We start from the raw sequence: 22773 nt of genomic DNA, 5'->3' as shown, positions 1-22773 counted from the left end.
ACTTAAATTAAATTATATTCACTCCTTTTCTTTTTCTTTTTCTCTAAATTATTCACCATTGGATGAGTGATTTTTTTTGGATACTTAAACCTTTTATAACCATAAAAGAAAGACTAAGTATTCTTGAGTTTTTACAACAGTTGACCCTCCAATTCATCTGTTTCTCAAATTACTCCTTCCACATTCTTTTGTTCTTCATTTGAGTCCTACCTATGCCGACCCCCTAATAAGGTCCCAAAAATCTGTTCTTGTTAGCGTTTGCTTAACACCCTAATAATGAATAATTCAAAGAGTGTCAAATTTTGGAAGGGCCACAAAAGAAACCCTAATAGAGAAAAAGTAATTTCTAAAATAGAAAGAGAAAGCTTTGATGAGAGGCAACCCTATCATTCTCTATTTATATGAAATATAAGGTCATCCTAATACGTAAGGCGGCTGAGATCTAATCTCAGTTATGTATATATATATAAGAACTATTTTATTAATTTTATTTAGAGTTTCAGTTTGAGTAAAGGTTTCATTTCGAGTAAAGGCCAATTCTGAATTCTTTAATAGTCGGTTAATAAAAATAAAATAAAAAAGGTTTAAAAGCTCCAATATAAGACAAGATAGCTAGGATTGCATGAGACATTGGGAGACCAATCTCCATCATATGTATCAAATTAATTAACCAAATTTAATTGCAGTTTGCTGTCAGAGAATAATATATATAATATATAGATGTGGGTTTATAACTAAATTAAAATCATAGAACAAGGGAATTTGCAGATACCAAAATCGGCATTGTAGGCAAATGTCGAGGTACATGCTGCATTTTCTATTCCAATTTAATACGTAACGCAGACGTTGACTACCACTACTACTTCTTCCCTATTTTACTGCAAATGGACAGTAAAACCAAGAAACAACCATAAATTGCACCGTTTTGACCTCTGCCCCATTATTATTGGCAGAGAACTGTAAGCAGCATCTACCCACTTAATATCTCTTCTCCATGAAGTAGTAAAAAAATGCAAAATAATTATTCATTTACACAATTTGAATCCTACACATGCTCAAACCTCAGGATTTGAATTTTCATAATTATCATTTGTACATTCAATATCTCTTCTAAAATCTATCCAGAAAACTTAGTGAATAATTAATTAATTAATTAATTAAATTAAACCCTTTGACAAATGTTACAAGTATCTAATAAAAACTTAATAACTACTACAAACAGGATATTAATCAACAAACTCTTATTAAAAGAAACTAGAATAACAGTGCATTTTCAGGAAAAGGATTAGGCAAATATGCCAAATTTCTGGGAAAAGGACTAAACACACGTTAAAGAAAAGGATAAACATAGTACCTTTTTTTTTTCTCTTTTAAAAACCATTTCCTTGAAAAGATAATTAATTAGATTTATATGATAATTATCATTTGATAGATAATTACATTTCCTGGTGAAGTGAAGACTCCAATACAATCTAAATCTCTTGTGAAAACCAATCTGTTTCACTTGTTTTTCAATTATAAATACAATTACCATTTTGCTCAATTCTTGTTTATGAAATCTTTATTCCACAATTGCTAGAAATGGGGTTTATTTCAGTGTTTAGGTTAAGTATTTTATTATTAGTTGCTAATTGTATTTGTAGTTTTGGTTATGAGGTGACATATGATAATAGAGCCATTAAGATTGATGGGGCAAGGAAATTAATTCTTTCTGGTTCTATTCATTATCCTCGTAGTACTCCTGAAGTAAGTTGATCCATTATAATTATCAATTCTTTTTTCTATTAGTTTTTTTTTTTTTTAATTTAGTTCTAATTATATGTTTGATATTTCGTTTTAGACTTATTTTTGCCTTTTATTTTAATTTTATATATATTTTTTAATTTTTAATGCAGATGTGGCCACAGCTTATTAGAAAAGCAAAAGAAGGAGGTCTTAATACTATTGAGACTTATGTATTTTGGAATGCCCATGAGCCTCACCAACGTCAGGTTTAATCTCAATTTATCTATAACTAAATTAAAATTAATTTTATTATCGTAAATTAAGTTACAAGTTTTCTGATTAAATATTTTGAAGCATTTCATTTCTCTAATTCATTCATTTTTGTTGGTTCAAGTATGACTTTTCTGGGAATCTGGATCTTATAAGGTTTATAAAGACTATTCGCGATGAAGGTCTTTATGCTATCCTTAGAATTGGGCCATATGTTTGTGCAGAATGGAATTATGGGTAAATAATTACTCTTTCTTCTATATCCACTGTTTATTTTAATTTTTAAATTATTTAGAAACTTAATTATCAATTATTTTAAGTTTTATTAGTACTTATATACAATTTTCTCCAAATTATAATAGAGGGTTTCCAGTTTGGCTGCACAATTTGCCAGGCATTCAGATCAGAACTAATAATGAAGTTTATAAGGTATGTTTTTTGTTTTATTTAACAATTATTGTTATCTTCTAATATAATTTTGCTTTTTCTTTTTTTTTTTGAAATTCCAGAATGAGATGGAAATTTTCACAACACTCATTGTAAACATGATGAAAGATGGAAAGTTATTTGCATCACAAGGAGGACCCATAATTCTTTCTCAGGTTTATGAATGAATTATGTCTTAATTACTCACTAAATTGGCTTCAATTTCTCTTATTTATTAGATTATGGTACTAATTAATTTTGTTTCATTTGGTGGTGTAAATATTAAAGATTGAAAATGAATATGGAAATGTTCAAAGCTCTTATGGCGATGAGGGAAAGGAATATGTTAAATGGTGTGCTAATTTGGCTGAAAGCTTCAAAGTTGGTGTCCCATGGATCATGTGCCAACAAAGCGATGCACCATCACCAATGGTAACTCTTTCTTTCTTTTTCTTTTAATATTTGTTACTAATAATAATTTTCATTCTTTATTAATTTAATTTGAACACTGTTCGTCAGATTCTATATGTTATAGTTGTTTTTGAGTTATTTTATTAATGGAGTTTTTTCTTAATTATTCTTTTGTGAAAATAGGAAAAATTAACTAATTTTGATTTGTTTATGCAGATCGATTCCTGCAACGGCTTTTACTGTGACCAATACTATTCTAATAATAAAAGCCTTCCTAAGATATGGACTGAGAATTGGACTGGCTGGTTGGTTTCTTTTGATTTTTTTTTTTTTTTCATTTTATATAAAAATAATGATTTATTTATTTTTTAAATTCTCATAAATTAATATTAGGTTTCAAGACTGGGGACAAAAGAATCCACATAGAAGTGCTGAAGATGTTGCATTTGCTGTTGCACGTTTCTTCCAACTTGGTGGCAGTGTTATGAATTACTACATGGTTAGTCTTTATTTTATTTTATTTTCCTATTTAATCTTTTTACTCTATGTTAATAAATAAACATTATGGTTTTAACACATATTATTTGTCTTATTTAGTACCACGGTGGTACTAATTTTGGTACCACAGGGGGAGGACCATATATCACTGCGTCTTATGATTATGATGCACCACTGGATGAGTATGGTGAGGAAAATAAAAAAAATAAAAACAAATTCTCCGTTTCTAATAAATTATTTATCATTTTAACAATTTAATTCATTAATATTTGTTTTCTCTTATTAAATATTATTAATAGGTAACCTTCGTCAACCTAAATGGGGTCATCTTAGAGATCTTCATTCAGTACTGAACTCAATGGAGCAAACACTCACCTATGGAGAAAGCAAAAATTCGAATTACCCAGATAATAATAACATATTTGTAATTCTTTTTATTTACTTTTTCTTTAATTATACCTCTTTATTTTATTTAATATTTTTCTAAATTTAATTAACATGAACGTTCATTTCTGCTTTCCACCTTTGTAGATTACTATTTTTGCTTACCAAGGAAAGAGAAGCTGTTTCTTTTCAAGCATAGATTATAAGGATCAGACAATTAGCTTTGAGGGCACAGATTATTTTCTTCCAGCATGGTCTGTCAGTATTCTTCCTGATTGCTTCACAGAAGTTTACAATACAGCAACGGTAAAAATTCATTATCTTAAATTATTTTGTTTTACTTTTACTTTGAGTTCTTTAATTATGTTTACTTTTAATGATGAGTAATATTATTAAGAAGACAAAATTGTGTTACAGGTTAATGTCCAGACATCGATAATGGAGAATAAAGCAAACGCTGCTGATAGTTTTAGAGAACCCAATTCACTGCAATGGAAATGGCGACCAGAGAAAATTCGTGGACTAAGTCTGCAAGGAGATTTTGTGGGCAATACTTTGGTTGCTAATGAACTCATGGATCAAAAGGCTGTCACTAATGGTACGAGTGATTATTTGTGGATTATGAACAAGTAAGTCTGCTTCTTTTTTAACTTATTATTTATATTGTAATTGTTTTTATTTTTCAATAAAATATTTGATTTTTTTGTGTGTGTGTGTGTGTGTGTGTAGCTATGATCATAATATGAATGATTCTCTTTGGGGAGCTGGTAAGGATATAATTCTTCAAGTACACACTAATGGCCACGTTGTTCATGCTTTTGTGAATGGCAAGCATGTTGGTATGTATTATTATTTCCTTTTCTTTTTCCTTTTTTTCCAATTTATAAAATATATAATTTATTATTATTATTATTATTATTATTTTATTTTTTTGGTAATAGGATCACAATCTGCATCTATAGAAAGTGGTCGATTTGACTTTGTTTTTGAGTCAAAAATTAAACTGAAACGAGGGATCAACAGAATATCTTTAGTTAGTGTTTCTGTAGGATTGCAGGTAAGTGCTAAAAATACCTCTTTAACCATTTATGTTTTTATTTATTTATGGTTTTGTTTTTGTGCCCTAATTTGGTGGTACGTATTCGGTTAGAACTATGGTGCTAATTTTGACACTGCACCAACTGGAATCAACGGTCCAATCACAATCATTGGAAGAAGTAAATTGGGCAATCAACCAGATGTGACGGTGGATATTTCATCAAACAGATGGGTGTACAAAACTGGTTTACATGGTGAAGATCAAGGATTTCAAGCTGTTAGGCCTCGCCATAGACGTCAATTTTATACCAAACATGTTTTAATTAACCAGCCCTTCGTGTGGTATAAGGTATATATATGTATATATATATATAAATGATACTTTCTTTCTTGATGGGTTAGACACTTAGATTTTCTTTTACTAATTTTTTACTCTTTTTTCTAACTTGGTAGACAAGTTTTAATGCACCCCTAGGGCAAGATCCTGTGGTGGTGGACTTGCTTGGATTGGGCAAAGGAACTGCTTGGGTTAACGGGAGAAACATTGGGAGGTTTTGGCCGAAGGCTCTTGCCCCAGATGATGGTACTTGTAATGCACCTTGCAGTTATATTGGTACATATGAACCTAAACAATGTGTCACTGGTTGTGGGGAGCCAACTCAGAGGTACTACCATATTCCAAGAGATTGGCTAAAGCCAGAAGACAATAAGTTGGTTTTATTTGAAGAGTTAGGTGGAACACCAGACTTTGTTAGTGTCCAAACAGTTACTGTTGGTAAAGTTTGTGTGCATGGCTATGAGGGTCACACTGTAGAATTGTCTTGTCAACATGGAAGGAAGTTTTCTAAGATCACTTTTGCTAGCTTTGGTTTGCCTCAGGGTAAGTGTGGATCTTTCACTCCAAGCAACAACCATGATTGCCATGCTGATGTTTCAACTATTGTTGAAAAGGTTCGATCTTAAATACCCTTTTCCTTTTTCCTTCATTATTTGATGGTTTAAAATCTTATAAGGTAATTAATTAATATTGAATGATTTGGGTTTGTTTTTGCAGGCTTGTGTTGGCAAGGAAAGATGTTCTATTGATATCTCTGAAAAAGCTTTAGCACCCATTCACTGTGATGCCAGGATCTACAGATTGGCTGTTGAAGCTGTTTGTTAGTTTTTTTTGTTTTTTTTTTTACATTAGAATCGGTTTGTTAGGTTTTCTCTGATTTAGCATTTTTCTTGTTCCTTTGTTATTTTGGAAACTCAATTATATTTCAACTATGAGTTGATATCTAAGTCTGCCCTTTTTACTTTGTTTATCTTCCACATTCTTTTTGAGTTTCTCCTTCTAAATATGATAATCAATTTTTGTATATCTGACTGCACATTTAATTGTAATTTGAATTTCAGACATTATCACTTAATAATAAATGCTCAATCTATTGTAGGTATTAGATAATGGGATGTCTTAAAAATAACAAAAAATAAAGGAAAAAGAAAAATTCTTCCACTACAATCGTGCCATTGAGCCCTGAGCAATATTGAAGGACACATGTCAAGAAAATAAAATTATAGAACAGTAAACCTAAGCTGAGTCACTTGTGCATCGAAAAGAAATCAAAGCACTTCTGCCCGTCATAATGAGGTTTTTCTTGGTGCAGTGTTATCATTAAAGAAGTAAAAGAGTCACTGACCTTCTTTTTGTTGTAAAATGACCTTAATGCTCTTCTTTTTCTTTATAAAACGAGAAAATAACTATATATTAACTACATGCTTGATTAGTATTTCATGGTAGTTAATTTTAGCTATATGTCTTTATAGAGAAAGGAAAGTCAATTTATAATTAGCTTGAGTTGAGAAAGAAGACAATTGGCTACCTCTGGAGCTGCATGTATAATGTGATCTTTAATTGGAAATGCACAAGACTTTTCCTCAATCTCTAACCTCCTCAAAAATTTGCATATAAGAATGGCCGAGGAGGTTACACTTTTGGTTAGCCTGATGAGTACATATTAACACACAGGACAAAAAGATGGTGGACTTTATAGGGTGCTAAACATGCTTCATTTCCAGAAAAGAAGTGGCTTTTGTTGGAAACATGCTATTTTATGACAGTTGTGTCATCTTTTGACCTCTATTCATTGGAATTTCCCTTCTTAAATTCTTTCCCACCTGCCTCTGTTCAACATTCATTCTTCTCTGTCTCATACAACATAACTAGAATTCTAGTGGGAAGGAAGGAAAAGAGAAATGGGGTTTGCTAGTAGTTTCTGGGGTACTTCCTTTTGCCTTCTTGTTCTAGTATCCTCAGTGGCTAATGCTGATCCTATTGTTCCAGCGCTCATCATCTTTGGGGACTCCGTTGTTGATGTGGGTAACAATAATAATCTGAATACACTTATTAAGGCAAACTTCCCTCCTTATGGAAGAGACTTCGTTACTCACAGGCCAACTGGAAGATTCTGCAATGGAAAGCTAGCTACAGATTTTACTGGTAACTTTAATAAACCATTCAGCTCTTCCTTTTCTTCTTCTGCTATAGTCTTATGGGGTTGATTTTGGTTTGATTTGTTCATGAACAGCTGAGTATCTTGGGTTCACCTCATACCCACCAGCTTACCTTAGCCAAGATGCCCAAGGTAGAAACATCCTGACTGGTGTCAACTTTGCCTCAGCTGCTTCTGGTCTGTATGATGGCACAGCCACTCTATATGTAAAACCATAATCTCTTTCTCTCTCCGCCTTTTTCCTTTTTCTGTAACATTACTATAACTCACTTGACTGTTTCTTGTGCGCATTATGTAGAGTGCTGTCTCATTGACTCGGCAGCTGAATTACTACAAGGAGTACCAAACAAAAGTTGTAATCATGGTAGGACAAGCCAAGGCCAATGACATATTCGCTGGTGCTATACATCTTCTGAGTGCAGGGAGCAGTGATTTTATTCAGAATTACTACATCAATCCTCTTATTAATGGAATCTACACACCAGATAGATTCTCTGATAATCTCATCACATTCTACTCTTCTTTCATTCAGGTATTGCATTTCCAATTCTCACTTGGGGGACAATCTTATGCACTAAACCGTGATTAACAAAATCTGCCAACAAAAAAATCAACATGTTTCTACATCATAAAGAGAAAATAACAGGAATCAGTAGCATGATTTTCGTTTCAAATATCGGCATGAGTTGAGTTTGATATCTAAATAAATAAGACATCCAGTCTAGTTTCTTGGAGACACATAACTGCTGCTAACGAGGGCTGCGTTCACCACAGAATCTATACCAACTGGGAGCTAGAAGGATTGGAGTGACAGGCCTACCACCAACGGGGTGTTTGCCTGCAGCTATCACGCTCTTTGGTGCAGGAAGCAACCAGTGTGTTGAGAGGTTAAACAGAGATGCAATTTCCTTCAACAATAAATTAAACAGCACTTCTCAAAGCCTCGTGAGCAATCTCCCTGGCCTCAAACTCGTGGTTTTCGATATCTACCAGCCTCTCTTGGATATGATATTGAAACCCACTGACAACGGTAATGTGCCTATTCTGCAGTAAGATGATAGTCAATGTGGCGTAAAAATAATCCACATTTCGTATTTATACAGAGTACAAACATATTTTGGTAATACTATCATATATAGTAGTACGACTTGTATAGATCAAAACAATGGGACCAGTAGATTGCTGGGTGAATACTGTCATGTATAAACATCATTTCTTGATCCGTCACAGGGTTCTTTGAGGCGAGAAGGGCTTGCTGTGGAACAGGTACATTAGAGACCTCAGTGTTGTGCAATGCAAGATCTCTGGGGACATGCTCCGATGCTACCCAATATGTGTTCTGGGATGGATTTCATCCTTCTGAAGCTGCTAATAAGGTCTTGGCTGGTGATCTACTTGCACAGGGATTTGACCTTATTTCTTGAAGCAGCTCAACTAGAGTTGGAATATGTTGCTACTGTTGTATTTCTACAACCCTCTTATATATGCCATATATGAATATTTATTAGAAATATATAGGTACTTTGCTGGTTCTGCAATATAGTCATGTAAAACCTTCAGCTATACACGTAGGTGGGATGATTTTTTGCTTTCATCTTTTGGAAGTTTCATGCTTTGCTTTAATAAGATAACTATTGTTTAATGAGTGCATTGTTTTGTTTAGTCAACTTGTCCAGCTGAATTCTTATTTTTAAATGAAATAAGCACTCGAAATGATTTACCAAATCCTCAACGAATGCAGTTGTCATTTTAAGCATTTCTACTTTGTCAGAATTGAGTAAAGACAAAGTACATTAAAAAAGAACATCACATTCAATCACCTAGAAAATTTTTTTAATCAACTCCTTTCATTTATTTGTTCTTAGGACTGTCCCCTCCAATGGTTATGCTCATTTCTTCTTCCAGCCAAAGAAAAGAAACAGTTCTTGTTCTTTCCATGCTTGAAATTGTTTTAGTTATCTCAAAGTTGCAACCATGCATAAGTAAGAAATAAAATGATGCTTCATAATTGTACCCCATGGTGAACCATGTGATAATTTAAACAAGCATAGAAGATCTTCAATGATAGATGGCAATCAAAACTTAAAGATTTAGGACAAGGATAATATACCTGAAACATCAAGAATGCGAAGACCCCTGAATCCCTAAGAAAGTTCAAATCCAGTGTTGGAACTGATTGCGTAAAGAAGTTTTGCTCTCAAAGTGGTTGCACGTTTATATGTTGGAAGCTGTAGCCATCAAGAATGACGGAAATTGGATGAAAGAAATAAAATACATCAGATGAAGTGCGCACACGTATAAGTGTATGTGTGTGTGTAATGTTACTTAAACAATATTTAAATATGAGAATTTAGAAAATTTAGATTAGATATTATTTAAAATATTTGAATCAAGTTTTTATAATGCTTCTCCTAAATTAATCGAGTATAGAAAATAAGTTAAGGTTGACTTTGTCAATTCATAAAAATTACATGCCCCTCCTCTGTCCAAAAAACTTATCCCTCGACAGACACCTTGATATATATATATATATATATACATATATATATCCCATTTTTTGACTGGAATACATAAAAGCAATTTGATCATGAGCCTTGTATTACAAGTACCTTGAGAGTATTGTAGCATGTAGAAGCTGATGGAAGCCGCTCCACATCCTGTCCTCCAATCGTTGCCCATAGAGAGGCATCACATGCAACCTGCAAAAAATTAAATTCCCGACTTTCATTTCCTCTTGTGAGAAATATTGGGATTTCTTCTCTTTCTCTGTAGTTGTTTTTTATCTACTCAATTTAATTATGGGAGAGTTATAAGGAGGTTGTGAGCATTGTTCTCAAAGAGAGCAGGTCAATTCAATAAGGTAAAGAGAAACCTGCAAATTTCTGCGGGCATGAAGTTGTTACAGAACCATTTCCCTAGAAGAGTAATCAATTACAATTTTCTAAGCAAACCCCAGAGCAAGATATACTTCTGTAAGAGAACAAAGTCTGCAAGACATCTTTGGAAGAAGGAAAAATATCAAATTAATAAAGTGTGGACATGAATATTGTTTTCTTCTTAACTTTTCACTTGCCACATCATGTAACTGTGAAATTTCATGCAGCAGGAAACCCACCCATGCTGAGCATACATCTTGTTCAAAACTAGAAAGAATGCAGCCCATTCAATTTATGTTTACGTATACTTTCAGCAACTTTTAAATTGGTCCATTCTTGCTGTATGCTTGTGTAAAACAGTAGCAAAATAAGTTTTACTTTTCATAATCACAAGGGAAAGGCAAAAAGATCTTTAACATCTATACATAACACATGTAACTATTTAATTCATCATTTTCTCACCCAATACTGTGTATCTTAAGATGCACCCCAAGTGACAGGACAAAACAAAATATCATGCTAAGCCATCCGAATAGCATATTGTACTTTACGAAGTCAAAAAAAGCACTCAATCAAAGCCTCGTTACTGTATGAAAATATACCAAAATTGAAATAGAAACTAGATGCTAAGATTAGAAATTAAACAAATAGTCAGAATTTGAATAAAATTCCAATTACATGCCCAATCAAACATATAAGGCAATTGACTACATTTCTCACATTATGCAATTACATTTCTGATTCTAAAGCCACATCCTAAAAGTTCATTAATCTAACACTGTCTTGAGGCCTTGATAAGCGAGATCAAGAACATACCTTATGGATGGTAAAAGAGGGTTGCAAGTGTTTGAACCCAAGTAATGGAGCTCGAGAACAACTGGTGACAAATTTAAGCAGCATACACCATTCATTTGGTTCAAATCCTTTAATTACCTGAAAAATTTCAGAGAAATTCAAGAAAATACATTAAACCAATGCACTTCAGCAGATATCAAAAGATGAGCAACTCTGGAATTAGACTGCATAATATCATCAGTTCTAAATGAAATAATGAAAACAGTGCCTAATATGGCCATGGCTGTCTTAACTAAATGCTATCTTTTCTGATAGATGTAGAATATGCTTGCTGAACAGGGAGTCGTTTTGGAGGGGATAGTTGGAGGCAGCCCCTCCAGCAGGGAAGCAGATGAGGGAGTCTGGATGAAGATTCTGTTAACTATTATAGAGTGAGAGCGCAAACATGAGGATGAAAAATTAGAAAATGTATTTTATTTCAAAACAAAAACAATTTAAAGGAAAAATTCCAAAAGAATCATAGAAAAGAAGTTCCATGTGCAATTAGATAGAAGAACTACTACTGATACAGATCATTACATGGTTTGTTTAAGATTTGGACCAAATAAATTGCTGAGGTTTTCTTCTTAGGCAAAATAAACTCTAGCCTTTATCTTTTCAGAAACACTTTGTCTCTCTAAATGTTTAAATATTTGTCTAGCAAATCAAAGAAGACAATAAAGATTAAAGCCCTCTGAATCTTTATCCAAAAATAAGTTCAAAATGCAATGAAAATATAAATTAAAAAATCTAAGAAAAAATATAAAAACAAACTCTTAACCTCCATTATGGGGGACAATAAATACCTCCCAGAAAAGTTTGATCGTTCGACTCCCCTCAGAGTAGCCACCTGTGTAACGTGTGTTATCTCTTAGATCATCAACATCAATGTCAAAGTCACCACCTGAAAGTAGCTGAGTAAAGAAACCTGGATTAGCATTCAACCAACAAATGAACCCATGAAAAATGACAGATAAAGCTCTGGAAGATAAAATAAAGTAGCAACCATGTTGGATGCACAACTGTAACTATGTAGAAAGTATGACATTTACATGAAGAATGAAGATTGAAGGCCATGTCTAAAACTTCAAGAATTTAATTTACAGTAATCTCTAATCCACCATCCAAACTCCCCTATTGATAAAATTTTTTTCTTTATATACTTTTGAACTACACAACGGTCTCTTATAGCATAAAATTTTCAGCAAACTTGTAACTTTTATAGTGTCTCCACACAACTCATGTTATAGTAATTTTCTCATGGTTTACATGGTCGGACTCTTGCAAGCCTAAACATAGTTAAATTTGTTTCTTTCTTTCATATACACTTTTTTTGTTCATAACAAGAAAATATTCTGCTTATTAGCTGTAGATGGTGTTCAATCTGTGAGACTATGAAGATTAACATGCACATAGCATAATTTAATTCAGGTTTGGTTTATTTTGGAACCAGGATTGGTTTGAATAAGTCCCTATATTTACCTTCAATGTTTTACTCTTTTGCAATGATACCTAAACAACTCATACAGTCAACATAAAAGAAAATAGAGGTTGTGTTGTGGCAATTTATACTGTTAATCACCTAAGTACTTTCCAGTACTTAACTGATGCTACAGTGAAACTATCAGTCCACGCATGTCAGTCGTACTACAAAGCTATCAAACAATAGATCTGGTGTATCACGTGTGGGTCCCACCATAGAGGACCTCTCAAACCAGAAATCCCAATTTATTAAGATACGATAAATAAATGTAGTCGTTAACAGGAACCATGTTTATAGTGCATTCGACAAAAACATAATAAGTTAGCGGAAGATATTTACGAGACAATCAATTGCGAGTCTGCCATTAGCAGTGGGCTACTGAGTACATTACTGTTGGGTCATTCTTTTTCTTAAAAGCTTGGGTGGGCTTAGGGACTATTTGGAATCACATTTAGGTGTTAAAAAAGCAGGTTCAAAATTTCTCTTAATTTAGATTTTTCTTTTTTTATCAAACTTGCTTTTAGAAAAGCATTTATTCGTTTTCTTCTTTTGAAAAACAATTTTCAAAACTTAACAAAAATTTTGAAAAGCACTTTTGCAAACACATCCACAGCAGGGCTTTAACAACTTCATTGTAGCTGTAACTTAATATTGGAGATGAGCTTCAATGATTAGAAGTGTAAATTTTGACAATCTTTATTGTCCAATATTGGTAGTATGGACTTATTGTTTAAAGACAACTTTGAGGAAGTGTTAAAGGTTCAAAGAAAGAATCTAGACTAAAAGTTTAGTATAGAGGCTATTGAGAGCTAGGGGTAGGTCATTTATTCCTGCTTGACTTCTTCAAAGATTCCTTACTTAAGATCTCTTGCTCGTTCGAGGTAGGAGTAGAAAGTTTGAAGTACTGGATGTTGAATTTCAAAAAGATGATAGGAAGGCAGTGACTGCTACTAGTCGTGCAAGGGCATCCGATTTCAAGATGAGGTTTTCTAAAAGGGGGCATGGTAGTGACTATAGCTGGGAAGTAATACGTTTAGGGTTTGAATTTGTTATGAACTCCTTTGTGGGTTGTTCTTATCAAAGATGTATCAAGTAGTTAGAATTAGAAGCTTTGTCTTGTTATTTTCGTTATTTATCTCTTATTTGGGAGTTCCCTTACATGCATCTAAATTATAGGTTCCTAAGTTGATAAGAAGACTAGTCCTATTTAAAGGACTTTTAAATTGAATAAAAGGCTAAGCCAAATTTTAACCACAATTATTGAGATTGGAGCTCTCTCTAACGAGGTCCAAGGTATCAAACTCCCTTTAACGAGTTTGAAAATAATTCACCATAGATTAAGGAAAGAGTCATAGTAAAAGGAAGAGGCAGCCCTTAGAATCAGATTTCTTGGTAAATTTTCCAGTGACAAGATCCTTGGCTAAAAGAGGTAACAGAACTTTTTGCAGTTTTAGGTTATATCTTTATTGAATTTCTTGCAATTTCATGCAGTAACCACTAAAAACATATAAATCATACAACCAGGAATAAATTAAGATAATAAGATCTAACATTTTTTGTTTTTAGTCCAGATTGAACCATTGACTCGATAGATGCATATTTCTAACAGAATCAAGCTTATTCTTGTAAACTCGTAATCATACTTTTCTGGATAGAAATAATAGAAGACCAACATAGAGAAACATAAAGATTTATCCCTCCCAATTTAAATGAGTTTAAGACTTAACCAAGGTAACTTCTAAACTTCACATCACCATTTCAAGCCACCATGAACCATATATAAGAGATCTAGTATAGTTTATTTTTAGTGCATATAAAGCCATTGACTCAGTAGATGCATATTAACATATCAAGCTTATTCTTGTTAACTCCTTGGAATACTTCGTAGAAATAATAGAAGACCAACATAGAGAAGCATGTAGACTTATCCCTCCCAGTCCTTTATGAGTTTTAAGATGTCATGATCCAAGCAAGCTCAGGCTGCAATCCTACATCTCAAGCATGGTTTATAGTGTCACAGCAGGAAGGTTCAATGGGAATAACAGAAATGGCCAAAGAATAGAAGAGAATTCAGCAAGGAAAGTTGTTATTTGTCTATTGTTAATTTGCCTTATTAGCTGTCGTTGTCTTTTAGTGAGTTAGTTAGCAAATTAGTTGTTATTTTGTTTGCCACTGTCTAAAATGATTTGGATAAGATGCTTCCAATCATTTGTTATTAATGGTGCTGGAATGTATGAAACAATCAATCAATTATCATTACAAATATCTATTTCTTTCTACTATTCTCTCTCTCTTTCAACTCTTCTTCTTCCTTCTACCTCTCCAATTTCTCTCTTCTTTTTTAATTCCATTCTATTCTATGAACTTGTACTGTTTCATTGAATTCAATCCGTACAAAGCTGCATTCCAATACTGTCCATGAGCTTGGTACATGATATAAGACTTAACCAAGTTAACTTCTGAACTTCACATCATCGTTTTAAACTACCAAACACATTGCAAAACAAAGGATGACCTAGGCATGTGAGCTCAAATCAACAAATAGAATACCCTACCTGAGAGTGATATGCCATTGACAGAAAATAGCTGGCTAAATGCAAGTTAGAAAGAGTTACCTGATTGAATTCACTTGCATTAAATAACTTTAACCAAGATGGGGATATGATATCTGTTAGTCCCCTATAAAATGCATTTGAGAAGGCCAATATCTGCAAATTGAATGATCAGCATAAGGTAAATCTACTACAGAAGGTGATACTATCATAGAATTTGCAAAATGGAAACAACTATATGCCTGTCGGTTTAGTTTATAATCTGCCATAGCATGAATATACTGCATTTTGTTCTCATTTGTCACAGAAACATTCTTGCCACCAGGTTTAAGCTCAATAACATGCCGTTTCCCAAATGATTCCTCTGTAATTGTGAAGTCCAGGAAGAGATCCTTGAGATCACCATCATAATGCTGTAGAAACAACACCCATGGATACATAAAAAAGATCTGTGAACTTGTATATCTAATTTTGCAAATACACTTGAGAAAGGCATTTATAGTACAGCAGAAAATGCAAAGAAACAAAGAAATGATAAGACTTCCATTCACAAAAATTGCTCAGTTAAGCAATTAATAGTTCCTTATTTCCACGAAAGAGATGCAACCAGCTAGGCCCTTCACAAATTCTATGAGAATATTAATTCCTGTGCCACCAGTAGCTGATATTGACATTGGGGCGATGTCATTCTCAAGATGATACCACATTGATTCAGTTCCTGTAAGCATAACCAGGATATAACAAGACCTCTGTTCCGCGTACTTCCCCTCCCTCTATCACTTTCACCATCTTATTTCTTCTTCTGTTGTCTTTTTCCTCTCTTTAATTCTCTCCCAAACTTATTATCTAATCCACATTCACCAATTCTTCTTTCTTAACTTTAGGTAAGCAGTAGTATTTTCTCTCTCCGGCTTGTTCTCTCCAGTTGCACCACCAAAGTGAACCAAAACTTTGTCCTATTCCAAAAATCTCAAAGAGCCATGAATAGAGAAAGCTAGATCAGATTGTTTTCTTTATTCCTGTCACATTTTTTAAATGCCTTCTTCTTCTAAATCTTTTAAGCAAACAACTGACTACTTTTATCAAACAATTCAGTCTGCAATCATGTTATGTATGGCTTCCTTTTCTCTCAACTTCTTCAGTATAATTGAAATGCATTTCCTCTCATCAATGCTGCCATTTGTCATCAGAGACAGGAACTCAAATTAGACTATTTTAGATACTTCTATGCTATTCTGAACATATGGATCTTATATCAAGTTTTCTTGTTACAATAATTGTCACCTATCATTTTTCTGCTAGCTTTAACTTTTTACTTCCTACCCTGGCAGCCCATAAATACACTCAATAAAACATAAAGGTTTTGTTATTCACCAAGAACATCTTGGAGTAGCTTCTTTGGAACGCTGCAAGTTATCTAAGAGTATCGATAGAAGCAACTATTGATCAGAACCAACTAACATAAACCCATAAATGCATAAGTTGATAGATATTGCTTTAGCATTTAGCAAGGGCTCAACAGATGTGAGAGCAGGACAAGTATAGCTTAATAACTAAATGAATAGGCAGTGACCACAACTCATCAAGAAAATTTACCTTCACGTACATGAGATTCCTGTACAATTCTGGATCAAGTGTTGATAGTTCATCAACAAAGCTATATCGGCCTAACAACTTTTGTACAAAAACATGTGAAAAAGAATAATCCAGCAATATTCCTTCATAAAGAGCTTTTCCAACAACTCTGCCTAAAAATTCAATCATCTGGATTCCATTCTCTAGATATTTTGCACTCGGATTAGGAATTAGAAGTCTTTCTGAGGTCGATGTTTGGGAGAATAGACCGTACCTTAAACAATAAAATAATAATAGCATATCAAAACAGTATTTTCTGGGAGAGCAAATAAGCAGGAAAGAAAAAACCATAGAGACATTTCAATAAAGCGTACTCAGGGGAAAAGGATGCTTTTGATATATCAGTTAGAAACTCCTTTGATAATCCACCATAGTCTAAACCAGCCTCTGGAACGCCACATTCACTAACAAATGAAACATGAATCGATGACTTCAATCTTGATCCAAGAGTATTTAGTTGCCGAAAGCCATCTTCAACAATATGACCCCTCCGAACTACAATCTCAACTGCTCGTGAACCAGGACCAGTGACTTCACCAGCCATTTTTCTAGATACTTTGTCCATGTTGACGAACTCTCTAAACATCTGAACTCTGCAAAAATAATAAGATGTAAAAGACACCCATCAGTTTGCAAACCGAAACTAAGCATCGTCAAAGTAGTAGTAGATTTCCAAAGTCCATCAAACAAAATGATCCAGGGAAAAGAATTTCATCAAAAGTAATAGTACATAGTAAGAGAAGAGCAATAAACCATCAAAGAGACATAATTGACCCAAGAGAAAGAGGGAGATATAAGATACCAGCAAGGACAAAGCAAAATTAGCATGCAACTAATAAGTTAAGACTGAAGTTTGAAGTAAGCTTTCCATCTATTTGGTTCCTTAATCCAGAATCTCAAAGACTTTCTTTCTTTTGGTGGTGGTGGTGGTGGTGGTGGTGGAATGTAGGTTATAATGAAGATAAACCCATATTAATATAGAAACAGAAATATGCATATATACGAAAATGGTTAGGTTCAAATGCTCAACAATAATCTCCTTTTGCAGCTCAAGAATAAGTTTAATGCAAATAGTTTATGAGAACAAGATTGAGGCTTTGCAGCTATTAGGTGTCGCATGCTTACCTTTCTTCAAATGGATATACATGTGGAATGGTAGTTATTACAGAGCCTATACTTGGAACAGTCAAAGCATCATCTGGTTTCAGATTGGATAACACGCTTTCATGAGTTCTGGCAGCAACTGCAATTGGCGGTCGGCTCTTTCTAGCGGGTGAAAGCCACAAAGCAGGGGGGCAAAATTGGCGCCTGCAATCCCTTTCATACATCATATGCAAGCATCTGATTGCAGATTCCATAAGAGATCTACACTGCTGATCTGCACTATGGGCCAAGCCATTGTATACGAATGTATTGAGCACTGAAGCAATTCTCCGTTGCTGCTCCGATGTGAATGGGACCTAACTCATGCCACAAAATGCTCAAATAAAAATTTGAGACTACTAGATATAGTTCCATGGATGGTCAAGAAAAGTTAAAGAAGAAGAAGCAAAAAGAGTTTACCTGTTTTTCATAAAACTCAATGTCATCGAGAACTAAAAGCAGGTGGGAGTACGTGGCACAGAATAGATGCAGTAGACATAAGATATCTTTTGAAATTTTCTGTGGACCAGACCTCAAAAGTTCTACATCCCAAACATCTTGCAAGTCTTCCTCTACCTGTTCGCTGGGTTCTCCGTCAACTGAACCTGTAAAATCAACACCAGCTTGGGACTTGCCAGTAATTTTATGGAGAACATTCGCCCATTTATTACCTCCATCCTTATTGAGATGCCTTTGTTTTTTCTCACTGTCCCCATCTTTCTTGTTCCCCGAAATTTTACTTGCGGCAAAACCATCATCAGCAGTAATGTGCCCCTTCTGAGGAAAAAGTAACTTTTCCAATGCCTCCCACAGAGTGGCAAGATATCCAGGAGTAAATGATAGCATATTAAGAATAGGCAATGGCCCAAGTGAAGAGTTCAAGATTGAATACATTCTCAGCATGTAAGAGTAGAAATGTGCAATATCCAGCAGTTCCAACTTCCTCAAGTATTTAGAGTTTTGTGCAGTAGAAGTCTCATCTGTCTGATTATAAGCATCGGTCTTTGTGATTGCTAAAAGTTTTTTAAGATGCCACTGCTGAGAAGCAGGCCTCAGCAGATCCACAAAATTCATCTTCAAGGCACATGCAGTCTCATTCTCATCTAAAACATGACCACCAGGTTCTGCACTAGAATCAGCATTAACCTCAGGACATTGGTTATCCTTTTCAGTCCATCTGCTACCATGAAGCCATGACAATAAGCTCTCAGCAAGAATAGTCACAACACGAACATAGAATGCATATTCTAGACTTTGATTGAGCCTGCCAGGATCCATGAAATCATTCTCACTTCCTGCGGCTAGGCCAATAATGTTTGCAAGAGCCCAACCTACTGATGGAATTACTTTGGAAGAACGTTGCATTTTTGGATGATCCATCTGCATCATCTCTGTTAAAATATTATCCCTCAAAATCTGTCATCACCTGCCAAAGTTAGATCAGTCCCCACATGTTTGAATGATATAGTGGTCTGTGAAGTTGAATTAACAAGAACCACAGGACTTAAAGGGGAATTTGTAAAACAATTAACATAAATCATAGAAAACAAAACCAGTAAACATCAATTCCTGGGAGCTTAAATTGATATGTAAATATATATGAAGCAAAATCATTTCCCCATATACTCATGCCAGAGAGAAAAGAAAATACAATAGAGTTGTTAGGTCCAAAGTGCTAAATATGAAAGTTCAAGAGTGTTTTCTAAACTATACCTCAATAGCAGAAAAAAAAGTCATCACTGAATTGGGCTCTTTCAGAACTAAACAAGGTTGTTATAATCCTTAATGGATGCATTACCTATGAAATTCAATTTTGCTAAAACCAATTTTGGAGTAGATCAAACATGTCCACAAGCTCACATCATCATTGATGCAGCTTGTGAAGACCTATTGCGGGAAGCATGTTCAAATATAGTATGCACAGCTAGAGAGAAGAATTGTTCAAAGAAACAATTACTGAAAACTTATGCACTAAAAAAGATAGTAATAAGCTATCTTTCAAATTTAACAATTCTTACCAGTAGAGTCTGGAGGCATGGTGAGAGAATAGACTTGTGCTTTAGAGCAGATAGAAGAACAGCTGGAAGACGTTGTATAAGCCTGGGAATTGTAAGTATAAACAAAAAGTACTGCACGACAGCTGAGTCCATGTCCAGCAGGTCAGAGCCAGTTACTTTTAAGCTTGAAGCATGAAATGGTCGTAGAGCTAAGGTTACAGCAGTTGCAGTAATCAAGAATTTATCATCTGTCTGGACCATATTTTTTGTTTGAGAACTAACATGAATATCCAATTTGTTAATGAATGTTCTAATAGATATATAGAGACCACTTTTACAGCTTCCCATAAACCTAATCAAATGGTTTACTGCCACATTTGTATCTTCAAGATTACTGTTGGTAGTGCCTTTCCAACCATTCAGATCAGTTAGAACAACAAGAAAATGCATCGCAACCGAGGTAAGAACAACAATGTCATGTCCCACTGCATGAGATTTATCACACTCAGAAAGGATGAATGAGCAGAGACAAATCAACTTCTTTGATTGAAATGTCCACATTCTTCTCTCTTCAAGTGAACCCACTGATAGGGAGCAAAAGTTCTTTCTTGAATCTACCCTTAAGAATAAGAGAGAGGAAATCAGCTGTTTATGAAGTGAGCAGGTTTAAAGCAGAAAAGGAGAGAGAAAGAGAGAGAGAGAGAGGTTGATGGCTGACTGAAATGATACCATAAAATTGGGTAGTTTAAAGCTATCAAGGAATAAAATTGTCATCATTATCTGATATATCCCCTAGGCCCTCAAGAATATTGAGCAATTAGTGTGGCACTAAATCATTGTTTTTATGCTCATCTCCCCTCCCCTGCTAGCCCAAAAATTTCAATCCAGGAATTTATGGCTGGCTACACAGCAGGCATTCAGATCTTTATATGGAATAGGATATACATATATAAATACCAAAATGAAGAAGAAGAAGAAGAAGAAGAAGAAGTCCTCGTGTTAATCTGTTGCCATGGCAAGAAAAAAACTTTCCTTGTTAAATGGTGATATACTGCTAGTATTACTTAACGTTTTGATGCACAAGTTAGTCAAATTATTTTTTGGCAGATTGCTGCAATTTTGGAAAATAGCTACATCTACAAACAGTTTATCTCTGATTAAGCCAAATCAAAAGGATGAAATTATAGGTAACCCCATTGCTAACTGCATAAAATTACACGAATACTTATTTTATTTGACTCATTAAAAATTAAACATTCTTACAGTAATTGAGAAGCAAAAAAAAACCAGGTTGAATAAGAGAGAGCATCTATTCAAAAAAGCAACTAAATAATTTAGAAAACAGAAATCAAATCAAATTCCAATAATTTCAAATTCAAACCAAATCAAATCAAATTATACATTCTTACAAATTGACATACCAGTGCAATTAATACTTTCCAGCAGAATCTTAAAGCAAGTCTGCATACAGTATATATCTCTGGTGCAAATCTTCTGATGCCGAGTTGATGAACATGCAACAAAGAAAAGAAAAGGCCTCAAAAGGCTGTTGGAAATCCAGCTAGCAGTTATTGAACCATCATGATGATTCAACATGCTTTCCCATTCTTCTTGAAGCTGGAAAGCTACCTTTTTTGTCACAATATACCGCCTCCAGACTCTCTGTAAATACGCACAAAATAAAGGTCATATTCACATTCTTACACTAAAAATTAGCAGTTCAGTTAGGAAAAAGAAAACACACACACACAAGCTCTGCTCAGCTTCTATCTTAATTTTAAAAATAAATCAAAAAGATTTTAAAATTCTTCTATTTATTAAATTGATCATTGAAAAGCGAGTTACTTTTTATTTGCAAATTATAGCAACGAATTTACAAACCACAAAAGCAAACTAATCATCGTTCCTAGTATGGTATAAATTAATTTTAGACAATTAATCATCGCATTTAATAATAACTAAAAAAGAAAATAAAAAGGTACCTGGATAAAGATAGCAGAAGCAGTAGCTCGTCTAGCATAACTACGGAGCTCTCTTTCATGGTACACCTTTTCAAGAAGCGCATCTCTTGATATCTCTCTTGCACTTGCTCCTCTTAACGATACCTAATTTCACCATTCTCACATCAAACTCAACAACATTCAACTCAAAATTAACTAGGAAATCACAGCACAGAATTTCATTGATTAGTGACAGACCTGATGCCTGCGAGGTTCGTCCATTGTTGGAGCTATAAGAATACTTCTATTACTATAATTACTATGACCGCATGATCGAAGAATGAGAAAGCTTCGAAGATGTCAACAGATCCTCACGAGTCATTTTAGTTTAGTTTAGTTTTACTCTCATCATGATATGATGCTATAGGTATACGCCACTTGTTTCTTTGTTTATTATGCTTACGCGCTTCTGCGGCTGGGTGTTCTCCACTCGTTTCAATTTAGTTCACAAGAAGACCCTTCAATTATGGGATTATTTACACTTTTTATCATCTGAAATGGAAACCATCCAAATTAGACCATGTAATTATTTAAATAAAGAAAAAAATATGTACAAAATATAACAATCAACATATCTCATCCCTTAGAAGCAATAATAATAAATGAGTTTTTTTATCACCAACACAAAAGTATCAAAATATAAATAAAATTAATATTAAAACAACAAACAACATCAAATCCATATTGAAATATAAAATTCAAATTTCAAAGAACAACATCAAATAATTTTAATTATTTAAAAGAGCCAACAGTATCGAACTCAAATAATCGGATTAAACATTAATATTTACTCTAATAAATTTTAAAACACAATAATCTTAATTTTTAAACTCAATTATTCATTTTACTATAGAAATAATAAATTAACATAATATCACCAAAAGTATTTAAAATAAAGTCAATAACTCCCAAAATGATTTTTTCTAGCTAAAACAGAAACAAAGAATGAAAACAACTGATATGTTAAATTTCAAATAGTAAGTCTTACCGATTAAATATAAAAAAA

General features: G+C 33.8%; 3 protein-coding genes across 8 annotated transcripts; 2 read left to right on the top strand and 1 right to left on the bottom strand.

The window, feature by feature from the left end:
- The first annotated feature begins 1453 nt into the window (after nt 1-1453).
- LOC8274873 (beta-galactosidase 15) lies at nt 1454-6312 on the top strand. 2 transcript variants are annotated; one of them, XM_015725035.2, is made up of 17 exons: nt 1454-1746; nt 1896-1991; nt 2120-2232; nt 2358-2424; nt 2505-2597; nt 2710-2853; nt 3049-3137; nt 3226-3331; nt 3430-3517; nt 3630-3754; nt 3862-4020; nt 4132-4343; nt 4444-4553; nt 4656-4771; nt 4865-5101; nt 5206-5703; nt 5807-6312. In XM_015725035.2, exons 1-17 carry the CDS (start codon nt 1582-1584, stop codon nt 5912-5914), a joined length of 2526 nt encoding a protein of 841 aa, XP_015580521.2. In that variant the 5' UTR covers nt 1454-1581; the 3' UTR covers nt 5915-6312. The 2 variants fall into 2 exon arrangements, with proteins under 2 accessions (XP_015580521.2, XP_048236033.1); XM_048380076.1 differs by having other exon boundaries at nt 4444-4771.
- Nucleotides 6313-6705: 393 nt separating this feature from the next.
- LOC8274872 (GDSL esterase/lipase At5g03820) lies at nt 6706-8909 on the top strand. Its single transcript, XM_002528582.4, has 5 exons — nt 6706-7234; nt 7323-7453; nt 7546-7779; nt 8022-8277; nt 8478-8909. Exons 1-5 carry the CDS (start codon nt 6991-6993, stop codon nt 8669-8671), a joined length of 1059 nt encoding a protein of 352 aa, XP_002528628.1. The 5' UTR covers nt 6706-6990; the 3' UTR covers nt 8672-8909.
- Nucleotides 7818-22123, bottom strand: LOC8274871 (E3 ubiquitin-protein ligase UPL7). Of its 5 annotated transcripts, none has more exons than XM_002528581.4 (15): nt 21966-22123; nt 21750-21872; nt 21189-21429; nt 19789-20381; nt 18191-19186; nt 17753-18087; nt 16942-17220; nt 16589-16841; nt 15235-15405; nt 15056-15148; nt 11764-11871; nt 10940-11056; nt 9857-9946; nt 9358-9475; nt 7818-8291 (listed from the first exon to the last, which is right to left on the bottom strand). In XM_002528581.4, exons 1-14 carry the CDS (start codon nt 21987-21989, stop codon nt 9392-9394), a joined length of 3507 nt encoding a protein of 1168 aa, XP_002528627.3. In that variant the 5' UTR covers nt 21990-22123; the 3' UTR covers nt 7818-8291; nt 9358-9391. The 5 variants fall into 5 exon arrangements, 4 of the variants coding, with proteins under 4 accessions (XP_002528627.3, XP_025014799.2, XP_015580524.2 ...); XM_025159031.2 differs by having other exon boundaries at nt 7818-8286; XM_015725037.3 differs by lacking the exon at nt 7818-8291 and adding an exon at nt 8315-8724.
- Nucleotides 22124-22773: the final 650 nt, after the last annotated feature.

Source organism: Ricinus communis, chromosome 10, assembly GCF_019578655.1.
Source record: "Ricinus communis isolate WT05 ecotype wild-type chromosome 10, ASM1957865v1, whole genome shotgun sequence".
NCBI lineage: Eukaryota > Viridiplantae > Streptophyta > Magnoliopsida > Malpighiales > Euphorbiaceae > Ricinus > Ricinus communis.
The sequence above is the reverse complement of the archived record's forward strand: the minus strand, read 5'-3'. Positions and strand labels throughout refer to the sequence as shown.

What these genes read in the sequence shown, in the direction of transcription:
- LOC8274873 (XM_048380076.1), top strand. Translation starts at nt 1,582, where the DNA reads ATGGGGTTTATTTCAGTGTTTAGGTTAAGTATTTTATTATTAGTTGCT. An exon ending in CTAATAATGAAGTTTATAAG is followed by an intron (nt 2,425 to 2,504) that starts GTATGTTTTTTG and finishes TTGAAATTCCAG; the next exon opens with AATGAGATGGAAATTTTCAC. An exon ending in AGCCCTTCGTGTGGTATAAG is followed by an intron (nt 5,102 to 5,205) that starts GTATATATATGT and finishes CTAACTTGGTAG; the next exon opens with ACAAGTTTTAATGCACCCCT.
- LOC8274872 (XM_002528582.4), top strand. Translation starts at nt 6,991, where the DNA reads ATGGGGTTTGCTAGTAGTTTCTGGGGTACTTCCTTTTGCCTTCTTGTT. An exon ending in TCTACTCTTCTTTCATTCAG is followed by an intron (nt 7,780 to 8,021) that starts GTATTGCATTTC and finishes CGTTCACCACAG; the next exon opens with AATCTATACCAACTGGGAGC. An exon ending in ATTGAAACCCACTGACAACG is followed by an intron (nt 8,278 to 8,477) that starts GTAATGTGCCTA and finishes GATCCGTCACAG; the next exon opens with GGTTCTTTGAGGCGAGAAGG.
- LOC8274871 (XM_002528581.4), bottom strand. Translation starts at nt 21,989, where the DNA reads ATGGACGAACCTCGCAGGCATCAG. An exon ending in GGAAAGTATTAATTGCACTG is followed by an intron (nt 20,382 to 21,188) that starts GTATGTCAATTT and finishes TCTTAAGGGTAG; the next exon opens with ATTCAAGAAAGAACTTTTGC. An exon ending in AAAGCATCCTTTTCCCCTGA is followed by an intron (nt 16,842 to 16,941) that starts GTACGCTTTATT and finishes TTATTGTTTAAG; the next exon opens with GTACGGTCTATTCTCCCAAA.